The sequence below is a fragment of the Pyrgilauda ruficollis genome, unplaced genomic scaffold (genome assembly GCF_017590135.1).
Source record: "Pyrgilauda ruficollis isolate IOZ18807 unplaced genomic scaffold, ASM1759013v1 scaffold204, whole genome shotgun sequence".
Lineage (NCBI taxonomy): Eukaryota > Metazoa > Chordata > Aves > Passeriformes > Passeridae > Pyrgilauda > Pyrgilauda ruficollis.
In genome coordinates this window covers 171,896-188,939 of record NW_024519652.1, presented here as the reverse complement: position 1 = coordinate 188,939, position 17,044 = coordinate 171,896, and the positions used below count along the sequence as shown (strand labels likewise).

Genomic DNA, 17,044 nt, shown 5'->3' with positions numbered 1-17,044 from the left:
GGGGCTGATTGTGGGTGGTTTCAAGGAGTACCCAGAAAATAAATGGGGACCAAATTACGTGAATAGTGCAGAAAGTTAATAGGTCTGAATTGTGCTATGTTTGGACTTGCTAATAATCTAGATGGAAACAATTCAAAGAACAGTGCAGAGATGAAGGACAGAGACTGAATTGCTGTAATTTGATGTAATGAGGTGGCATCAAGACCTAGAATAATGAGAACATATGTAATGGTGAGCAACTAAGTCTTTCCTGGCAAATCATTGATAAGCGTTGCAAGGCAGAGTCCTTTGTGAATAGTGGAATAAGTTTAAAATAATACTTCCCAAGAGTAATTTCAGTTTCTGTCATAAACAGGAGTGAATGGTCAGACTGTTTGATGCGAAAGCCTACATCAAAGAACTTTGCAAATTCTGTATTGATATCTTAGGGCTTTCTTCTGATTTGTACTTCTAACAACTGTCAGTGTCACTATTTATAACCCTTTCAGTAGGATTTGTAAAGCTGCTTTTGGGATTTTGCTGTGTCATTTCTGTATATTTAATTTAGATTTTGATCGGGTGTTTAAATGTTCTCTCATTCTAAGAAGTGAGCGCAGACCTTGTTCTAATGGAAATGTTTGGTTTTTTCATTACATAAATATATATTCACACAAGATAGATCTATCTATCTATCTTAAATACATATTAAATATATGGGTAACATATTTATTATATATGTACACCTATATATAAAATACATGTCTTATACATACAAGATCAAACATGCCAAAATTATTTTAAATAAAAGAACTTACAGGGGTAGAGAGTACTTGTTCGTAAGACAAATATCCACTAGATTTCTGTCTTTTTTGTGTTTTTCACTGAACATTTAATTTACTATTGTAGTCCATTTTCTTCCTCATAAGGCAGTTTAGTATCTGAAGAGATGAGTTCAAGAACACCTTCATAAATTTTGTCTTCTCTAGGAATGGGAGCTGTAATTGCATTTCAATCCATTTCTGAAATTCCGAGCAAATACTGATTTTTTTTTTTTACCTTCCCCTCCCACAGAAGTGCTTGCAAAAGAAAAATTAAAGATCCTTCTATGGGACACTTGTCCTTCATCTGCAGATGAAGAGCCAAGTAATTGGTAGTTCTTTTAGAGTGACTCACTCATTTCTTGCTGCCTCTTAAGCCAAGGACATTTAACGTGTGTGTATTGCAGCTAGAAATACTCTTGAATTTTAGTAATATATATGTCTATATTAAAAAAAAAAATTTCTTACATGGTAGTACGTGGTAATTCAAATATTTAGTGTGTGTGTATTATTTGTATCTGAGCATATGTTTGTGTGGCTATCAATACATGTATGGCTGAGTCCTAAACTAATTGTGAAGGAGAAAGGAAATGTAAGGTAGGAGAACACTTTGCTAATGCTAAGTTGCCAATATTCTCTGCTATTAAAGCATGTCTGTTTAAAGTGCTTACTCAAGTCTACATTTGTCACCTTACATGGGTACCCAAGTCAAAGTGAAGGTGACATGTTTGAGGTGACAAAAAGCTGAAAAGTAGATTATTATATTCTTGTTTCTCAGAACTATGACAGAGCAGAATCCAGCAAATGTGGGCGATGTATTTTGAGATAACTTTCTATTTTGAGCTATTAGATTTAAATTTTAAAATATTTGCATTTGTGGTTCTCAATGTGTAGGGGAAAGCACATTGCAGCCATTCAGTCAATAAATGCCCCTTTTCAGACTGTTGTGTTTTCACCTCCAGCAGTTGTCCCTGAGGCACTGTATTTTATTTTTTTTTTTGCTTTGTCAAGGGTGTTTTCTTCTCTACAGGGGGAAGAAAAGCTCAGCTGCATGTTGTAGCCACACTATTAGAGGAGATGTGGAGGTAGCTTGGGCTGCAGTGCCTCATAGTTGGGTGTCCTTCCTACCCAATATCTGACCACCACCTGGGTCTGGATGTAAAAGGATGTGACTTGCTTGTTGTGGCTTGTTGGCAGTACTTGGAGGAAGGTGGGAGGGTGTATTTTGGTGATATATGTACCCGTTTTATTCACAACGCCAAGAGGCAGGATCCACAGGGGCTTTTGAAATTGTCTTGTCGTGCTCATCCTGATATAGTTTTAACTCTGACAAAGAGGTCACAAGCATTTTTAAGCAATGGAGTTCCTTGTTGCTATCATCACCTTTAATTAAAATTTACCTTGAAGTCTGCCTGAGGGACAGTCAGATGTAGGTGCTGACTTTCAGTATAACTGCAGACCTCTCCCTGAATAGCTACAGTTCTGGCTGCTCTTGCAACTCAGCACAGCCTGGTGGCCCTCGTGTCTGTGTGTGGGAACTAGCTGGAAGCTTTGGTGTCCTTGATGTCCAAAGCTGAACATCTTTAGGAGTGATAGCCAAGCTGGAAACTTCCAGGTTTTCTCTGTTGTCTTGGTTTGAAAGACGGGTATCTGCTAAAGACAGGAGCATCCCTTGAAATGGAAAATGTAAACCCCTTCTCTCTGAATTATTATAATTTTTTTAAATTAAAGAGGCTCTCAGGCAAAGATATAAGAATAGGAATAACAGTTTTCTATTAGTATGTATAATAAAGCAAATAAACAACAATAACAACTACAGCATTAACAACAAACAGAACCAATAACACAGTGGCAGCCTCCTCAGCAAACAGAACCAGAAACACAGTGGCAGCCTCCTCAGCTGCAGTCAGTTTCCTCCTTGGTGTAGTGATGGTCAGAGCTGGCAGGGGCACTGGTGGCTCCTGGTAGGCAGGGCAGGTGCTATGATTCCCCACGGCTGCATGGGGGCTGTGGCTGGAGCTCCATGGTGGCTTGCCTGAGACGGATGGAAGAGAAGCTTTAGCTTTATAAACTCCCTGGGGCAGTTGATCCTGGTGCCTCAGCAGGACACTTGGAAGCAGCAATCTGGGCCGGCAGGATGTCTCATCCGGCAAGGGGTGGGGAGCTACAGACCAGTGTAAAATTTGGAGCAGTGCTGAAAAAGCAGTGGGGGCAAGGCAGTGGCAGCCGGGCTCCCAGCAGGGCAGGGAGAGGTGAGCTCAGGATCTCAGGCACCTGAGCAGATGGGGATGGGTCCCTCTTCTAGTGAGGTAGGTGATAATAAGGTCTCAGTTCAGGGGCTGCTCTCATCAAGCTCACCCCACAGTAGAAGCAGCAGCTCCAGGCTGGGCTCTGGCGGCAGCAGTGAATTGCTTTTTCAAGCAGCAGCTCTGACTGTCCTCCTCTGAAGCCGAGAGAGAACTAGCAGCTGTCCTAGCCCCATCTTTTACTTGCTCAATTCTCGCGGTATCTCTGTCTCTCAGAGAGAAACTCTCAGATAAGAGAAGTGCAATCGGATGCCTTCTTCTCCTGAGTTTGGCCACTTCTTTCATTTTTTTTTTAAGTACTCTGTTAGTGTTTCTTAGAAATTTATGGGAAAAAATTCTATACTTTAAAAAAATACAAAAGGAAAGAAAACTTACCCCCAGCATTATTCACCCCAAATTTTTTCCCATACCAACATGTTACATTAAATTTAAACTTTTAAATTATGTAAGTACATGCACTACCTTAGTTGTGTACATATATATATATAAGCAGATATGGATACAGGCGCAGAGTCATGGGTAGTTCATCCAAAAATAAGGTCCTCTTAAGGTATGCATCGGGTCTCTCTATTCTTTTGCATCACCCACCAGGTGCGACCTGGTCCATGAGCAAAGACAACTCCACGGATGGGACTGTCCTTGCTGGAGGCAGAATTAACCCAAACAGTTATTTTCAGTGTACTGCTCGTGTACCGTTGGAACTTTATCTCCATCTGTTGTGTGCAAGGGCTCAGACTGGGCAGGGCCTGCTTGGTTGTTGGAACTTTGGGTGTTCACTAACCATGTGGCCTTTGCTAAATTATTCTCCCAGTTCTTGAAACTCCTCTTACTCAGTGCCTTCAAGATGGTTTTAATAAGTTCGTTGCACTGTTCAACTTTCCCAGCTGCTGGTGCATGGTATGGAATATGATACACCCACCCAATGCCATGTTCTCTAGTCTAAGTGTATAAACAGCTATTCTTGATATGAGTCCCGTTGTCGGACTCAATTCCCTCAGGGGTACCATGCTTCCAAAGGACTTGCTTTTTAAGGCCCAGGATGCTGCTCCAGGCAGTGGATTGAGGCACAGGGTAGGTTTCCAACCTTCCAGTGGTGGCTTCTACTGTTGTGAGCACATAGCACTTGCTTTGACATGTTTGAGGCAGTGCGATATAGTAATCTGCAAGGCCTTCCTATATTTATGTTTGGACCACTGCCCACCATTACCATAGGGGTTTTACCCGCTTGGCTTGCTTGATGGCAGCACATGTCTTACAGTCATGGATAATCTAAGAAATATTGTCTATGGTTAGATCTTCTCTTCAGTCTCATGCCTACTTACTTCATTACATTTCTGCCCTGATGACTTGAGGCATCATGGGCCCATCGAGCTAGGAATAATTCTTCTTTGTGTAGCGAATCTAAATCTGTCTTTGACACCTTTATTTTCGCAGCCTGGTCTATCTGCTTGTTGTTTTGGTATTCTTTATTAGCCCAGCTCCTGAGCACATGGGTATCTACATGATAGACTTTCACAGGTGGCAAGTGAAAGTGGTAAGTCTCTATCCAAGTGGCAATGTCTTTTTACTAAACAGCAGCCCAGATTGGTTTTCTTCTATGCTGCCAGTAGTGGCTTTTTTCCACCTTTCCAGCCAACTCCTCAGAGCATTGGCTACCATCCATGAATCAGTATAAAGGTAGCGCTTTGGCCACTTTCTTTCAGCAATGTCCAGGGCCAAATGAACAACTTTAGGTTTAGCAAATTGACTTGATCCACCCTTTCCTTCAGTAGCTTCTGCAACTGGTCATGTGGGGCTCCATATGTCTGCTCTTCACTTCTGGTTCATACCTATGATGCGACAGGAACCGTCAGTGAAAAGAGCGTAGTGTGTTTCTTCTGTTGGTAGTTGGTTGTATGGTAGAGTTTTTTCAGCACGTTTCTGCTCTTCTTAATCAATGAGACCAAAGTTTTCACTTACGGCCAGTTTGTAATTATTTCCAAAACCCCAGGGCGTTTGGGTTTCTAATACAGGCATGCTGTTTGATGAGAGCAATCCACTTGCTCCATGTGGCATTGGTGGCATGGTGGGTAGTGGGAACCTTTCCTTTAAACATCCACCCCAGCACCGGTAGTCAGGGTGCCAGGAGGAGTTTTGCCTCTGTGCCATTCAGCTCCAAGGTGGCTTGGACTCCTTCATAGGCTGCCAAGATTTCCTTCTCTGGTGGGAGGGTAGTTGGCTTTGGACTCTCTGTAACTTCAGCTCCAGAATCCAAGTGGTCAGCCTTGAGTCTCCCCAGGCACCTTCTGCCAAAGGCTCCAGGACAAACCATTGTTCTTGGCTTCAGAGCAAAGCACATTCCTCACCTCTGGTGTTGTCCTGACTGGGCCAAGGGCTACTGCATGAGTGATCTCTTGCTTGATCTTGGCGAAGGCTTGTTGCTGTTCAGGGCCGCAGTGGAAATCATTCCTCTTGTGGGTAACCAGGTTGAGAGGGCTTACAATTTGGCTGTACTCAGGAATGTGCATTCCAGAAAAACCTGTGGTGCCTAGGAAAGCTTGTGTTTCCTTCTTGCTGGTCGGTGGAGACATTGTGGTGATCTTATTTATAACTTCAGTGGGAATCTGATGCCATCCATCTAGCCACTTTACTTCCAGGAACTGGAACTTTCGGGCAGGTCCCCTGACTTTGCTCTTCTTGATGGCGAAGCTGGCTTCCAGCAGAATCTGGATGATCCTCTCTCCTTTCTCAAATACTTCCATTGCTGTGTTCCTCCTCACAATGATGCCATTGCAGATGAATTGTACAGTGGAGATGGTGAAATTTCCAAGTTTTTAGAAATTGATAAAAATTTAAAGAGGAACCAAGTGGGTTTGTGCCCATTTTTAACTTTTTATCCTGTATAAATAGAAACAAGTCATCTTTCATGCAGACTCTTCTGCGGGGTGGCTTTAACCACATCTATTCATAAAATATACCTGGGTTTCCCCCAGTGGAAAGCTGCAGTATTATTTGAAGTCTCTCTTGTGTTTCTGGAGGCCAGGTATTTTGGGGAGAAGGGAACAGGGAAATCATTCTTGTTTGTATAGAGGCTTAACTCCTAATAGAGTCAGGTTTGTGGCATATGAAAATTTTATCAATGTGTTTTAACTTCTTAATGCCCTGTTGAAAAGGAATCATACTGTTTTCTGTTTTGCCGAGTTCGCTTTCAAGTTGTAGTAGGCAACATAATATAAAATGAAATATTAAAGGCTTGATCTCTGAAATGAATGGGAGAAGTCACTAACTTCACCTAGAAGGCTGTTCAACCATATGTGATGCCATGAGAAAGATTCACACCCACTTGTGCACGAAGTTTACAGAAAGTCACTGTGTGTTTACATATTTGAAGATCATTTATTCATTAGTAGTAAATTTCAAACAGAAGATCAGAAACAAACCTGAAACCTTGCCACAACAGAATACTAAGCTCAAGAAATATTTCAAAGGCAGCAGTAGCAGTACTTAAACATATATTTTTTGTCCTGTTGTCTGTATCACTCCAAACAGAACTAAGAGTGATCCTTGACATATTAATCCACCAAATTCATTGGCTAGTCAACTTCAGTATTTCCTCCTGTTGTCCTGTAGAAGTGTCTTTTCCATTCACACAGCACTTGTAACAGCAGAAGGAGAAACTCTGCAGTTGGTAATTTGAGGTCAGTTCAACACTTGGTAGTCCTCTTTGAAAGGCATGCCGGGAACCTCTAGATAAGCTTTCTCCTGAGAGAGGCAGAAAAGTTCCTGAGGAGCTTTCTTGCTTCTTCTACATCAATTGAGTGCATTTTGTGCAAAGTTGATCTTCTTTCAAAATAAAATTTGGTTGATGGTATCATGGAGTGAGCATGTTTACAGTATTATTCAGCTGTCAAAATACGGGATGCTAATGTTGACCTTTTTTTTCTTTAGACATTTCTTAAGCATTTCTTACTTTTTGGGACATTCCAGAGTCCCAGATTCTTTCTTTTCTGTTTAAAGGGAAGGGAGGGAGATTAAGAAAGAGGTAATTAACTGTTTTCCTTATGGAGATTTCAAGTAAAATGTTCTCTCATATTACCTTGAAGTAATTTTGTTGCTGACACATCATGATAATTTTCTTAATTTAGCGATGATAAGGCAGTAGAAGAACAAGCAGAGGAAGATGAGGAGCTAACTGTTGTGGAAGATGAAGATGCTGATGACGATGATGACGATGGTGATGAAATTGAAGAGACAGGAGAAGAGTATGAGGAGGCAACTGAAAGAACTACCAGTATTGCAACCACTACCACCACAACTACAGAGTCTGTGGAAGAGGTTGTCAGAGGTAAATTCATCAGGCTTGGGGATGAAACAGTAATCCTACTGCTTTGCATATTTGCACTTTACAACAAAAAAATGTTCCAAACAGCAAAATACCCAAAGCTGCAGTATTGTGCTTTTTGGCTCCTGTAATTTGTGTGTTTAATCCCCTCACCTTTCCCTTTCCCATTACAAATATTCTGTAGGGTTAGTTCTGCCACAACCCTTTGGATTTTCTGACCTCCGGTCCTCCTGGTGCACAGATGCTGCAGGGACCGTCTGTCCTTGAGTTGTGTTTGTTGTGTGTATTGTTCACAACATTTCTTGTTCAGAAACAGAAGGGTTGGCTTTATTTTAAAGTAGCATTAAATAAAATTCAACTGTCATATGTTGCAAATAGGACAGGAAAGTATGTATGGTTTATCATGCACATGAGTTACAGAAGGATATGAAATATCAGTTCCAAGCAGGAGGTGCATGAGCTGGTTTGGTTGCTCATATTAACAGCAGTGATGGGTCATTTTGTGTGATTTTGTTAGATACTTGTTTGCTGTGTTTCTCCATGAATTATTAATTCAGTGAAGTTAGACAAATTTAAAATAACTATGCAGAAAAATGAACCTAAACTAATGAGTTTTAATGTGTGGGGAAGAAAGAAATAGGAAAAAATAGAATACATGGAGTGAGAAAGAACTCTTCTAAAATTTTATTTTCATAATATTTTTTAGTTCTTAACAGAACTGCATTTTAGACTTCGAATTTTACACTAGTTCATGGTCAGCATAGCAACATAGTTTTTTTAAATGCCTCATTTCTCCTACAATGCATATTGGAATTAATTATCCTTATTTTTCTATTTTAATAATACAGTTCAGTGTGGTGTAAATCTAAGTAAAATAGATCCCAGTTCTACAGTGCTTGCATCTTTGCCAATAAATGCTGGAGATGGTGGCCAGAAATGAGATTAAAGACTACATTTGAGAAGAAAGGAGTTGTGACATGCAGGGGGCAGAGGGAAAATGATAGAAATTGGGGCCATTCTGAAATGAGGGAGAAAACATCTGGTCTGTCTCCCCGTGCTTCCCTATCCCCTGCCTCTGGATATTCTTGGGACTCCAGTGGTAGTGGAGTCCCACATTTTGCATGTGGCAGTGGCCCTTCCTCTTGAGCCTTGGTTCTAGTGTTTGTCAGAGGAGAGAGTGGTGGCTGCAATTTATCACACCAGGATACAGAAGTATGCCCAGGGGATGCTTTGGAAAAGCAGAGTTACTTGCTTATATTTTTCTGTTCAGTCTACATGGAGCACAAAAGCTTTGCTAAAATCACTTACAAATGTTTCTTAAGCTGGCAACTCAGTCTTGTATGCTTCTGTCTTACATAACTCTTGAGTGTTTTGCTCAGTTGTTGGAGAGCCCTTTCAGTGAGGAGGGGGTAGGAGGAGTTTATGTCTTTAAACCAATTAAACTTATTTCCATATGTGAGCTTTTACCCCCTGGGCATAAAATACCCTGTTTTCACTGGTAAATGAATATTGAAAAGGAAAAAAAAGAAGAAAAATTACACTCGACTTTAATGGGATTTTGGATGAGTGGAAATGAGGACAAATTTGGGAGAAATGTTTCTTTACTGAGGGTGATGTTTCAAAGAGGTTAAGATTTATAGCTTTCAGGAAAGTGGCATACAATCACCTAAATATAAAACATAACATATAAAAGATGAGGTAAACTATTGAAGCAACCTTTTAGAAGCCCTTTAGAAATTTATATATTTGCTGATCATGAAATGACTGCATATTGTTTTTCCCAAGTCTAATATTTCCCACCTTGGGTGACTGTGAGGAAAATATGCATTCATTCAAGTGAGGTGAGGACAATCTGTTACCAATACAAGTTTTCCGCACAGTTCTGCCACAAGCCTTTGGGCTTCCTGACCTTCAGCCTTCCTGGGGCACCCATGGTGTAGGGACTGTCCTGGAGAGTAAGTGGTATCTGACAGAGCTGCACTATGCAAAGTGCTTGCTTATTTATTAAAGTAGAAGTGTCCAAATGACATAGCATTGAATCTTGCTTTTGCTTACCTTCCTACACACAAGAGAAGGCTTCCTACAGGGTCCCTGTCCTCCTGGTGCAGGCAGCAGATCCAGCATAGGAACTTGAGTGGTGAGCATCTTGCTGATGCAAGTGTCATTGTAAATGACAGCGTCATTGTAAATGAAAGAGATGGAGGGACCTTGTTGAGAACATACGTATTAAGAATTGGGGTTTACTGTGGAGACACCCTGAAAGCCTCTCTAAAAGGATTGAAGTGTCAGAGCTTCATTCATGTGGACTGAGCTCTGTTCCAGGCTGCCTTGCCCAAGCACTACTTCTAAAACATCCAAGGATGCTCTTCACAATCCTTTACACCCAGTTTTATGAGGCTGTAACTAATATTATGTCTTTAGCGTTAAAGAACACAGAGAGTGGGTTTATCCAGTTTGAGAGGAGCTGCTTTTCAAATGGACAACGGTTGTAAAGCCATAAGTTAGGATCTAATTGTGGGCTGGTACTGAGCCCTTTCTCTGCCAAATCAGTGAAATGGCTGCCATCAGCCATAAATAATTAAAAAACGTAATGCAGTGGTATACTTTAAAGATACTTGAGCTATTGTAGAATCAATTTTTCAGGCAGTTTTATTTCTGTGCATATTTTAATGAATCATGAAAATAGTAATAACAGAACCACTTGCAAACTTATTTTCAATGAAAAGGAAATTAATCTTTCCTAGAGAATGAAAAAAGTCCATTGGTGGGAGGATAGTATTTTCATTCTGCAGCAACCCCATTTCTATGTGTCTATTAAAAAGTGTGAATAAACTTTCCATAGCACAGTATTTGCCAGTATTCACTTTCCTACCTTTTGTGAAGATGATCTTTATTCTGAATTCATATGGTGTGTAGCAGCAGACCCAGTTTAAACTTTTGGATATGCTCGTGCTGGGCTTCAGATGTTAAATCCAGACGATTATGGGTCTGAGATTACAGGGATTCAGATGGTGAAATTAGTGTGAAATACTCATTTTTCACCTCTGGTCATGGAGAGATGTTAGCATTGAATTTGTGCTGAAGAAAATATCGCTCATTTATGAAGCCCTGCTCTTGATTTTTGTCTCTGTGTGGAGCAAGGGAAGTGACTTTGGTGGCCAGGATTTAGGTGAGGGAGTGGTTTAATTTCTGCAATCATTGCCATGGTGTTGTGCATGTTGCAGAGCTGCTCCTGAGGATCTGGGCTTCCCGTGATTTTTCCAGAGGGTGATGGAGGCAAGCAGGAGCACTGCTTCCCCCATCATGTGCAGTTGTTTGGGATTTTATTTCTGCTGTCCTTCTGCACAGGACATCAGAAGGACACAGGAGGTAACAAGAAAAGTCAGTCTTGGCATACAATCTCTCTTGGAATACAACAAAGAATAAGCAGTTTTGGCTTAGTGCTTCTCATCAACATCATAGTCAATCAGATCCCATTAGAGGAGAGCAGTGGGGTCAGCCCAGCGGCCTGGAACAAAACATGTGGCAGCTTCTCTGCACACCTGCCAACAGATGTGGGGGAATCAGCAGCATAAGCCTCACCTGCCTCCTCCAGCAGTGTAGTAGTACCCTATATCAGTTGGTTTTGCTTTCTCTAATTGAGCTGGATTTCTTTAGGCAGTTAGGAAACGATCTGAGCAGTGCTGCTTCGTGTGACATTTTGACTGTATTTACTGTCTGGAGTTACAAGAGACCGTACGCCAGTTTCCTAGCAAGAGAAAAGTAGCCTGGTCTTGGTATGGTAGATCGGTCTTAGTGTCATTGATAAGTCATGAGTGGTTTCTCCTGAAGATTTTTAAATGAAAGACTTGAAATCCATTCAGTGACTCCTACTATATATTGTAAAGCAAGAGAGATTAACTCTGATTGGCAGACCTGTCAGCTGGGAATTTTATGACAATATTAGTAGTGTATGCTATATTAATTGGGGTTTTTTTTCCATACTCCATAGCTTTGCCCCACTTTCACAGAATCATAGAATGGCATGGTTTAGAAGGAACCTTAAATATCACCCAGTTCCATCCCCCTGCCATGGGCAGAGATGCCTTACTCTAGACCAGGTTGCTCCAAGGCCTGCCCATCCTACCCTTGAACACTTAGAGGGATGGGGCATCCACAGCTTACCAGGGCTACTTTTTGTCTTCATAAAGTTATCATCTTTGTAATGTAGTAGTAGTTCTTTACTCTTCTTCCTTGCATTCAAGGCTATGCAGTATGCTTTATTTGGAGAGGGATGAAGTGTGATTGCATTTCATACCAAGAAAACATGATTGGTTGCTATATGAATAATACACATAAATCCACTGGGGTTTTTTGCTATGAGATCTTCATTAAGAATGATCATCTACTGTAAGTTAAGAATGAGAGCTGATAAAATTAACCTAATGGATTTGCATTTATAGATTTTAATTAGACATTTTAATTTAAAGCACAGCTATTCCCCCATAATGTAATACTTTATTATACATTGTAATTGGAGGAAATCTTTTTTGTAATCTGGTGGTCTTGTTGATGGAGATGCAACATAGTACTACCTTTCTGGTTTGAGGGCAAAAGTACTGAAATACTAAACACACTAATAGTGTTACTTTATGTAAAGTTGGAAGGTGGAGAGTAGTTTCATTTGAAATATATCCTGCCAGAAAAAATTACCAAGAATCTGTTTCCCTAGAGAAGAATTAATTGCAAATTTTTTTTTAAGATTTTGCCATGTAAAAAGACTGGAATGCGCTTCTGGGCTAATCCTCATATTCACTGTCATGCCATGGTAGCAGAATTGTCATGTTTTGTGTAAATTACCTTTTCTAAAACACATAAATTCATAAAACTATATTAGCCTAGATCTGAAATCAAGCTGGGTTTTTTGTTTGCTTCCTGGCCATCAGTGGTAACTTTATGGCACTTTAGTTCCAAATATAGTTCTGTTGTGTGCAAGAAATAAAAAAAAAATAAATTCACATATTAGTTCCGCTTCAGAACTATAAGGCTTTGTATTTTAGCCAAATATGCCATTAATGTTTTATATATTCTAAATATGCCCTTGCAGTAGTTTAAGAATAAACATTATAGAGAGAATTTAATCTTGATTACACAGGATGGAAATTACAATTTAAGGGTATTTAACAGCTTTAGAGGAGCTGTCCTCAGTATTGCATTGAGAAGTCATCATTTTGCTTTTTTAATTTCCCTCTGTAAAAAAGCATTTTAGCAATTGTGTAGCTTGTGCACCAACTTTAGTGCCAGGGCAAGTGCCAGCTTCACAGCTGTCTTCTCCTAATTCCAAAAGCCTCTTCTGAAATTAGCTCTTGTCTTTGAATACCCAAATTAAAATTTGGTTGCCTCTTTTAACCATATATTCAGAATGAGGAAGTTTTGTTTCAGTGAAATTATCTTCAAATATTCCCTTTTGATTGATTCATTGAGTAAAAACAGTTGTGCCTTTTTAGAACACAAAGTATAACAAAGATAAACAGTGCATTTGCTCTTGCCTAATTTTTCTCAGCTAGTTTAAAAAATAAAGACTATTATAGGGACATATATATTAATATCCTCAAACTACAGCTCAATTCCTGAAGATATGGGCGCCAAAATTACTCCATTTGTGATGTTTTATATACTAATGCCTGAAGAAGGGGAACATATACCTCATGGTACACATTTGAGAGGCTTATTCCTTTGGCATCTCTTGCATTTGTCAGTTACTTATTCTGTTCTTTAGTGAGATATAAATGTTGAAATAAAAGATGTGATCCTATATACTTCAGCAACTGTTTGAGGTCCTCATTTAAGAGGTGTTCAGGTCCTGTGTGATTGTGACACAGCTTGAATGGACAGCAAACACACATCAGTGCTAATGGGCTCCTTCAGACCCTCAGTATGATTTAATTGTGTATGCTTGATTATATCACCTTCAAACTTGCAGGGCTGGTAGTACAAAAAAGCTTATCAAAACAATATATTTTCCATTACCATGGCTATATTTATCAAGACCTCGCAGTATTTATAAGTCAGCATGATGGTATCTTTCTTCTGAAGCATTAAGGTAAATAGGTTTCTCAGAGGTGTGAACTAGACATGGGAAACCAACTTCCAAGACAGGTCAGAGTTAGTAGCCTAACTCCTCCTGTTGGTCCCTTTTTTCTTAGATCTCTTCAAATTTAATTTCTGATTTAAGGTTTGGGGCTGACTGCCAGTATTAAATGTGCTTAGTTCTCATGATCATGTAAATAAATTAAAATACTGAAAAAATATTGAATAAACTTGATATTTCAGTAGTAGAAATATGTAAATGTAGCTTTAATTATTCTCCCTGTTAGAAGTTTATGTTTTATTTCCAATTTCTCAATTGAAAATGTTGTTAGGGAAAAAAAGAGAAAAAAAAAAGCATGGAGTTGAGACTTAGAAATAAAGAAATTATAATTTCACTTTGATTTGAAATTGGTTTTCTTCAAGTAGCAGTAAAAATAAATGGTAATGAAAAATCTAAACTGACATTCAGAACCATATTTTATATTTCCCTCTGTAAAAAGTGATCATCAAAAATATCTAAAATGTTTGCACATAAATTCTAATGAGCTCTACTTACAGCATTTTGGTAAATGAATGCTTAGGGAAGTACTTTGTATAAAGTCAGTATAAATCAATGTCCACATACTTAAAGACTGTATTTCCTAGGGTGCTGAAGTGTGTGCTTTTCAAAGAAAAAATAACACAGTCTGTGCCAATGTTTAATGTAACTGGTTAGTTTTAAGTATTCAACTACTTCATTTAAAAGCAAATCAACAAGCTTTACCATAGCACTGTCCTTCAGGGAGTGGTGCTTGCTTGGTTAGAAATAACTGGGTTTGCCATGGCATGTTGAAATAAGTACAAGAAGCTTGGAGTGGGGAAAGTTGACTTACATTTTCCTGATTATCTCAAAAGTAATTTGTCGTGTCTAAGGTTTTGGAGAATAGAGATATTGGCACCTGTGGTTTAGGACACAGGATGAGAGAAATTTGACTATTGGAGTAGAATAGCTTGAAAACTCTGAAGTGTCTCAAAGCAACCGTTCATGAACCTGGGTTGTTGCAAAGGCTTGTCCTCTTTAATTGTATCCAATTTCTGAAGCTAAAGGCAAAAGTTTGTCTTTGGAGGGGGAAGTGTTGCATTAGTAAGCAGATGGGACTCAGTTTCTCTATGCAGAAAAGCCTATTCTTTATTCACATAACTAATTTTTATACAGTTTTCACAGACATAGTGTTTTACTCCAATTGGCTAGTAGTTTTCTTACTGCTCAATTCATTGGTTAGTAACTGGCGTTCTGCCTATCAAATCTCCCTAATTTTGGATTGTTTACATATCTTCTTATCTGAATCTCATGGGACAGATTTCTTGTTTATTGCAGGTGCAAATTTATTTTTTTTCTACAAGAATAGGTTTTTATGCGAAGGGATTCTTATTCTTAAGATTTCTTCACATGGGAACTTAACTAGCTGCACTTAGAAGAAGTAATAGGCCAGCTGGTAATTCAGCAGAGCAAGGCCTGATCTCATAAGGCCTTTCTTTTATAATACCTCCACCTGTATGTAATAGGAAGAGTAAGTTCCTTAAACAAAGCAAAACTCATTGTTGATGCTGTACTGCATACAAATTATTTGTGGTATCAAGTAAAACTGAATTGCATGTTTGCAAAAAGTAACTCATCTTTGCCTCAGTTTTCAGCAACAGAATTAAAATATGAAGCAAAGACAGCTTTTAATTTTTTGATGAGCCATTTAGCTTAACCCACCCACTACAGCAGTGCATGCTGCCTGCCTGCTCCTAATATCTGCTAAAATACCATAGTTCACCCCCTGTAGACATTAATTGCTATACTTGGCAGCAGCAGAAGGAAGGGGAAGTGGTGTTTGGATTAATAGCCCAAGAAAACCTGTTAAATTTCTCATCTCAGCGCTTCATTTCCCTGTCTTCTCAGCTGAGGTGTTGCAGCTGAGAACCAAATGCAGTGGCTTTTTTTTGTAAGGACAAGTGATGGATGGGGATATAGAGAGGCACAGGAGGAGTATCCGGCCCACAAACAAGAGTGACAGCACCATTGCCCAGTAATAGAAGCTGGTTTAAAAATGTACCTTTGCTCCAAAGCAGGGGTGAAGGAAAGCTACTCTGAGCTCTCTACAGAAAATGGCAGACGGGCATGGTAACATTGGGAAAGGGACAGCAGTGACACATTTCCTAGACTGAAGTGGCACCACACTTCCCTCAAAAAGAGCAGTCATGAAACAGTAAACCAGAGCACTTCCCCCTCTCTTGTTTATTCTCCATTTAGGTCATAAACATTAGAAGACAATAGAACATTTCTCTCTGTGGTGACCTAAGTACCATGTAGGTCTCACCAAGGGCAGTAGAGTTGGTAGTGTAGGCTGGAGGGAAGGATGTCCCTCCCCTGATGGGCGGTGACAGGTCAGGAAGGGGGCCTGTCGATGGCCACAACAGTGGGCTTCAAAGCTTCTGGCTTGCTCTTTTTAATATATTACTCTGTGGTTTACTGAACACTTGTCAAGTGCATCTTCATGTGCATAAATTACTTAGTTCACTAATGAGACAATTCCAGTGTCCAATCTGATGGACAATTACCTTTGCTTTTGCACATTCGAATCTCTGTTACTTTTTCTGTGGGAGAGGTACCTATAGGAAATTTCAGACTAAATCTGTAAACAGTTTCCAACCTGAAAACAGTGCAAAATAAAATCAGGTCTGTATAGCAAAACAAATGTTTTGAGGGAAACCAAGAAGGTGCTTACTGTGTGGCTACAGGCTAGCCTACAATCAGCATTAAATAAGAAAGGTTGAATTGTTGAGCGATTTGTATTTTCAGAAATTACATTTCCTGTCAGTAAAAATTCTTTTGATTATACATGTCTGTTTTATGTCAGAAGTCGCTATTAATTTTTAGTTTACATGTGACAGCTTTTCCAAGACTGTGCAAAGATAGCTTTTTGTCAAGATTTGACTGTATAATTGGGTAGTGTGACTGGATTTGGTTTTAAAATAAACCAGGAGAACTACTTGTATGCTAAAAATGATCTATAATTAATCATATGGTAATATACAATTAATTGTAGTTGATGTGCTGTGCAATTAATGATACTTATTTTGGTTTTTTTCTCCAAGTGAAAAACTCAGTATTCTTTTCCCCCTAATTTCTTCATACAGAAGTGCAGGATTTTTAGAACATCATTGATGGTTGCATACTCTTGGATCAGTTTCTCTCATACTAAATGTATGCTTCCTGAAATTGATTCTTGACATTATTTATAGTTAGAATACATGAATAAGTTAAATGCAAGATTGTACCTGTATTGTATTTTTAAGGAAATGTGGGTTGTATTGCCAGTGACAATTGGACAATAAAAACCTATTTATAAGCAGTGGTGCTTCTGAGGATAGTGAATTGATGGATCTGGACAGACACTGAAAAGTGGGATTCTTTGCAGCCAATATTTTGAGAGGTGATGAACATGCAGGGGATTTTCAGTGCTAGTGCAGTGATATTTTTTCTTACCTTTCAATGCTTAGGAATGTGATTTCCACAAAATTCA

The 17,044-nt window shown here is 39.3% G+C and overlaps 1 protein-coding gene across 4 annotated transcripts in view; it reads left to right on the top strand.

Annotated features, from left to right (window-relative positions):
• The window catches only part of LOC121353422 (amyloid beta precursor protein), a 207,373-nt gene that overhangs the window by 113,146 nt on the left and 77,183 nt on the right, over positions 1–17,044 (top strand). For all 4 annotated transcript variants that reach the window (XM_041467270.1, XM_041467269.1, XM_041467268.1 and 1 more), the window contains exon 6: positions 7,228–7,427. In XM_041467270.1, the coding sequence (XP_041323204.1) occupies positions 7,228–7,427 (200 nt within the window). The remainder of the gene's footprint in view (positions 1–7,227; positions 7,428–17,044) is intronic.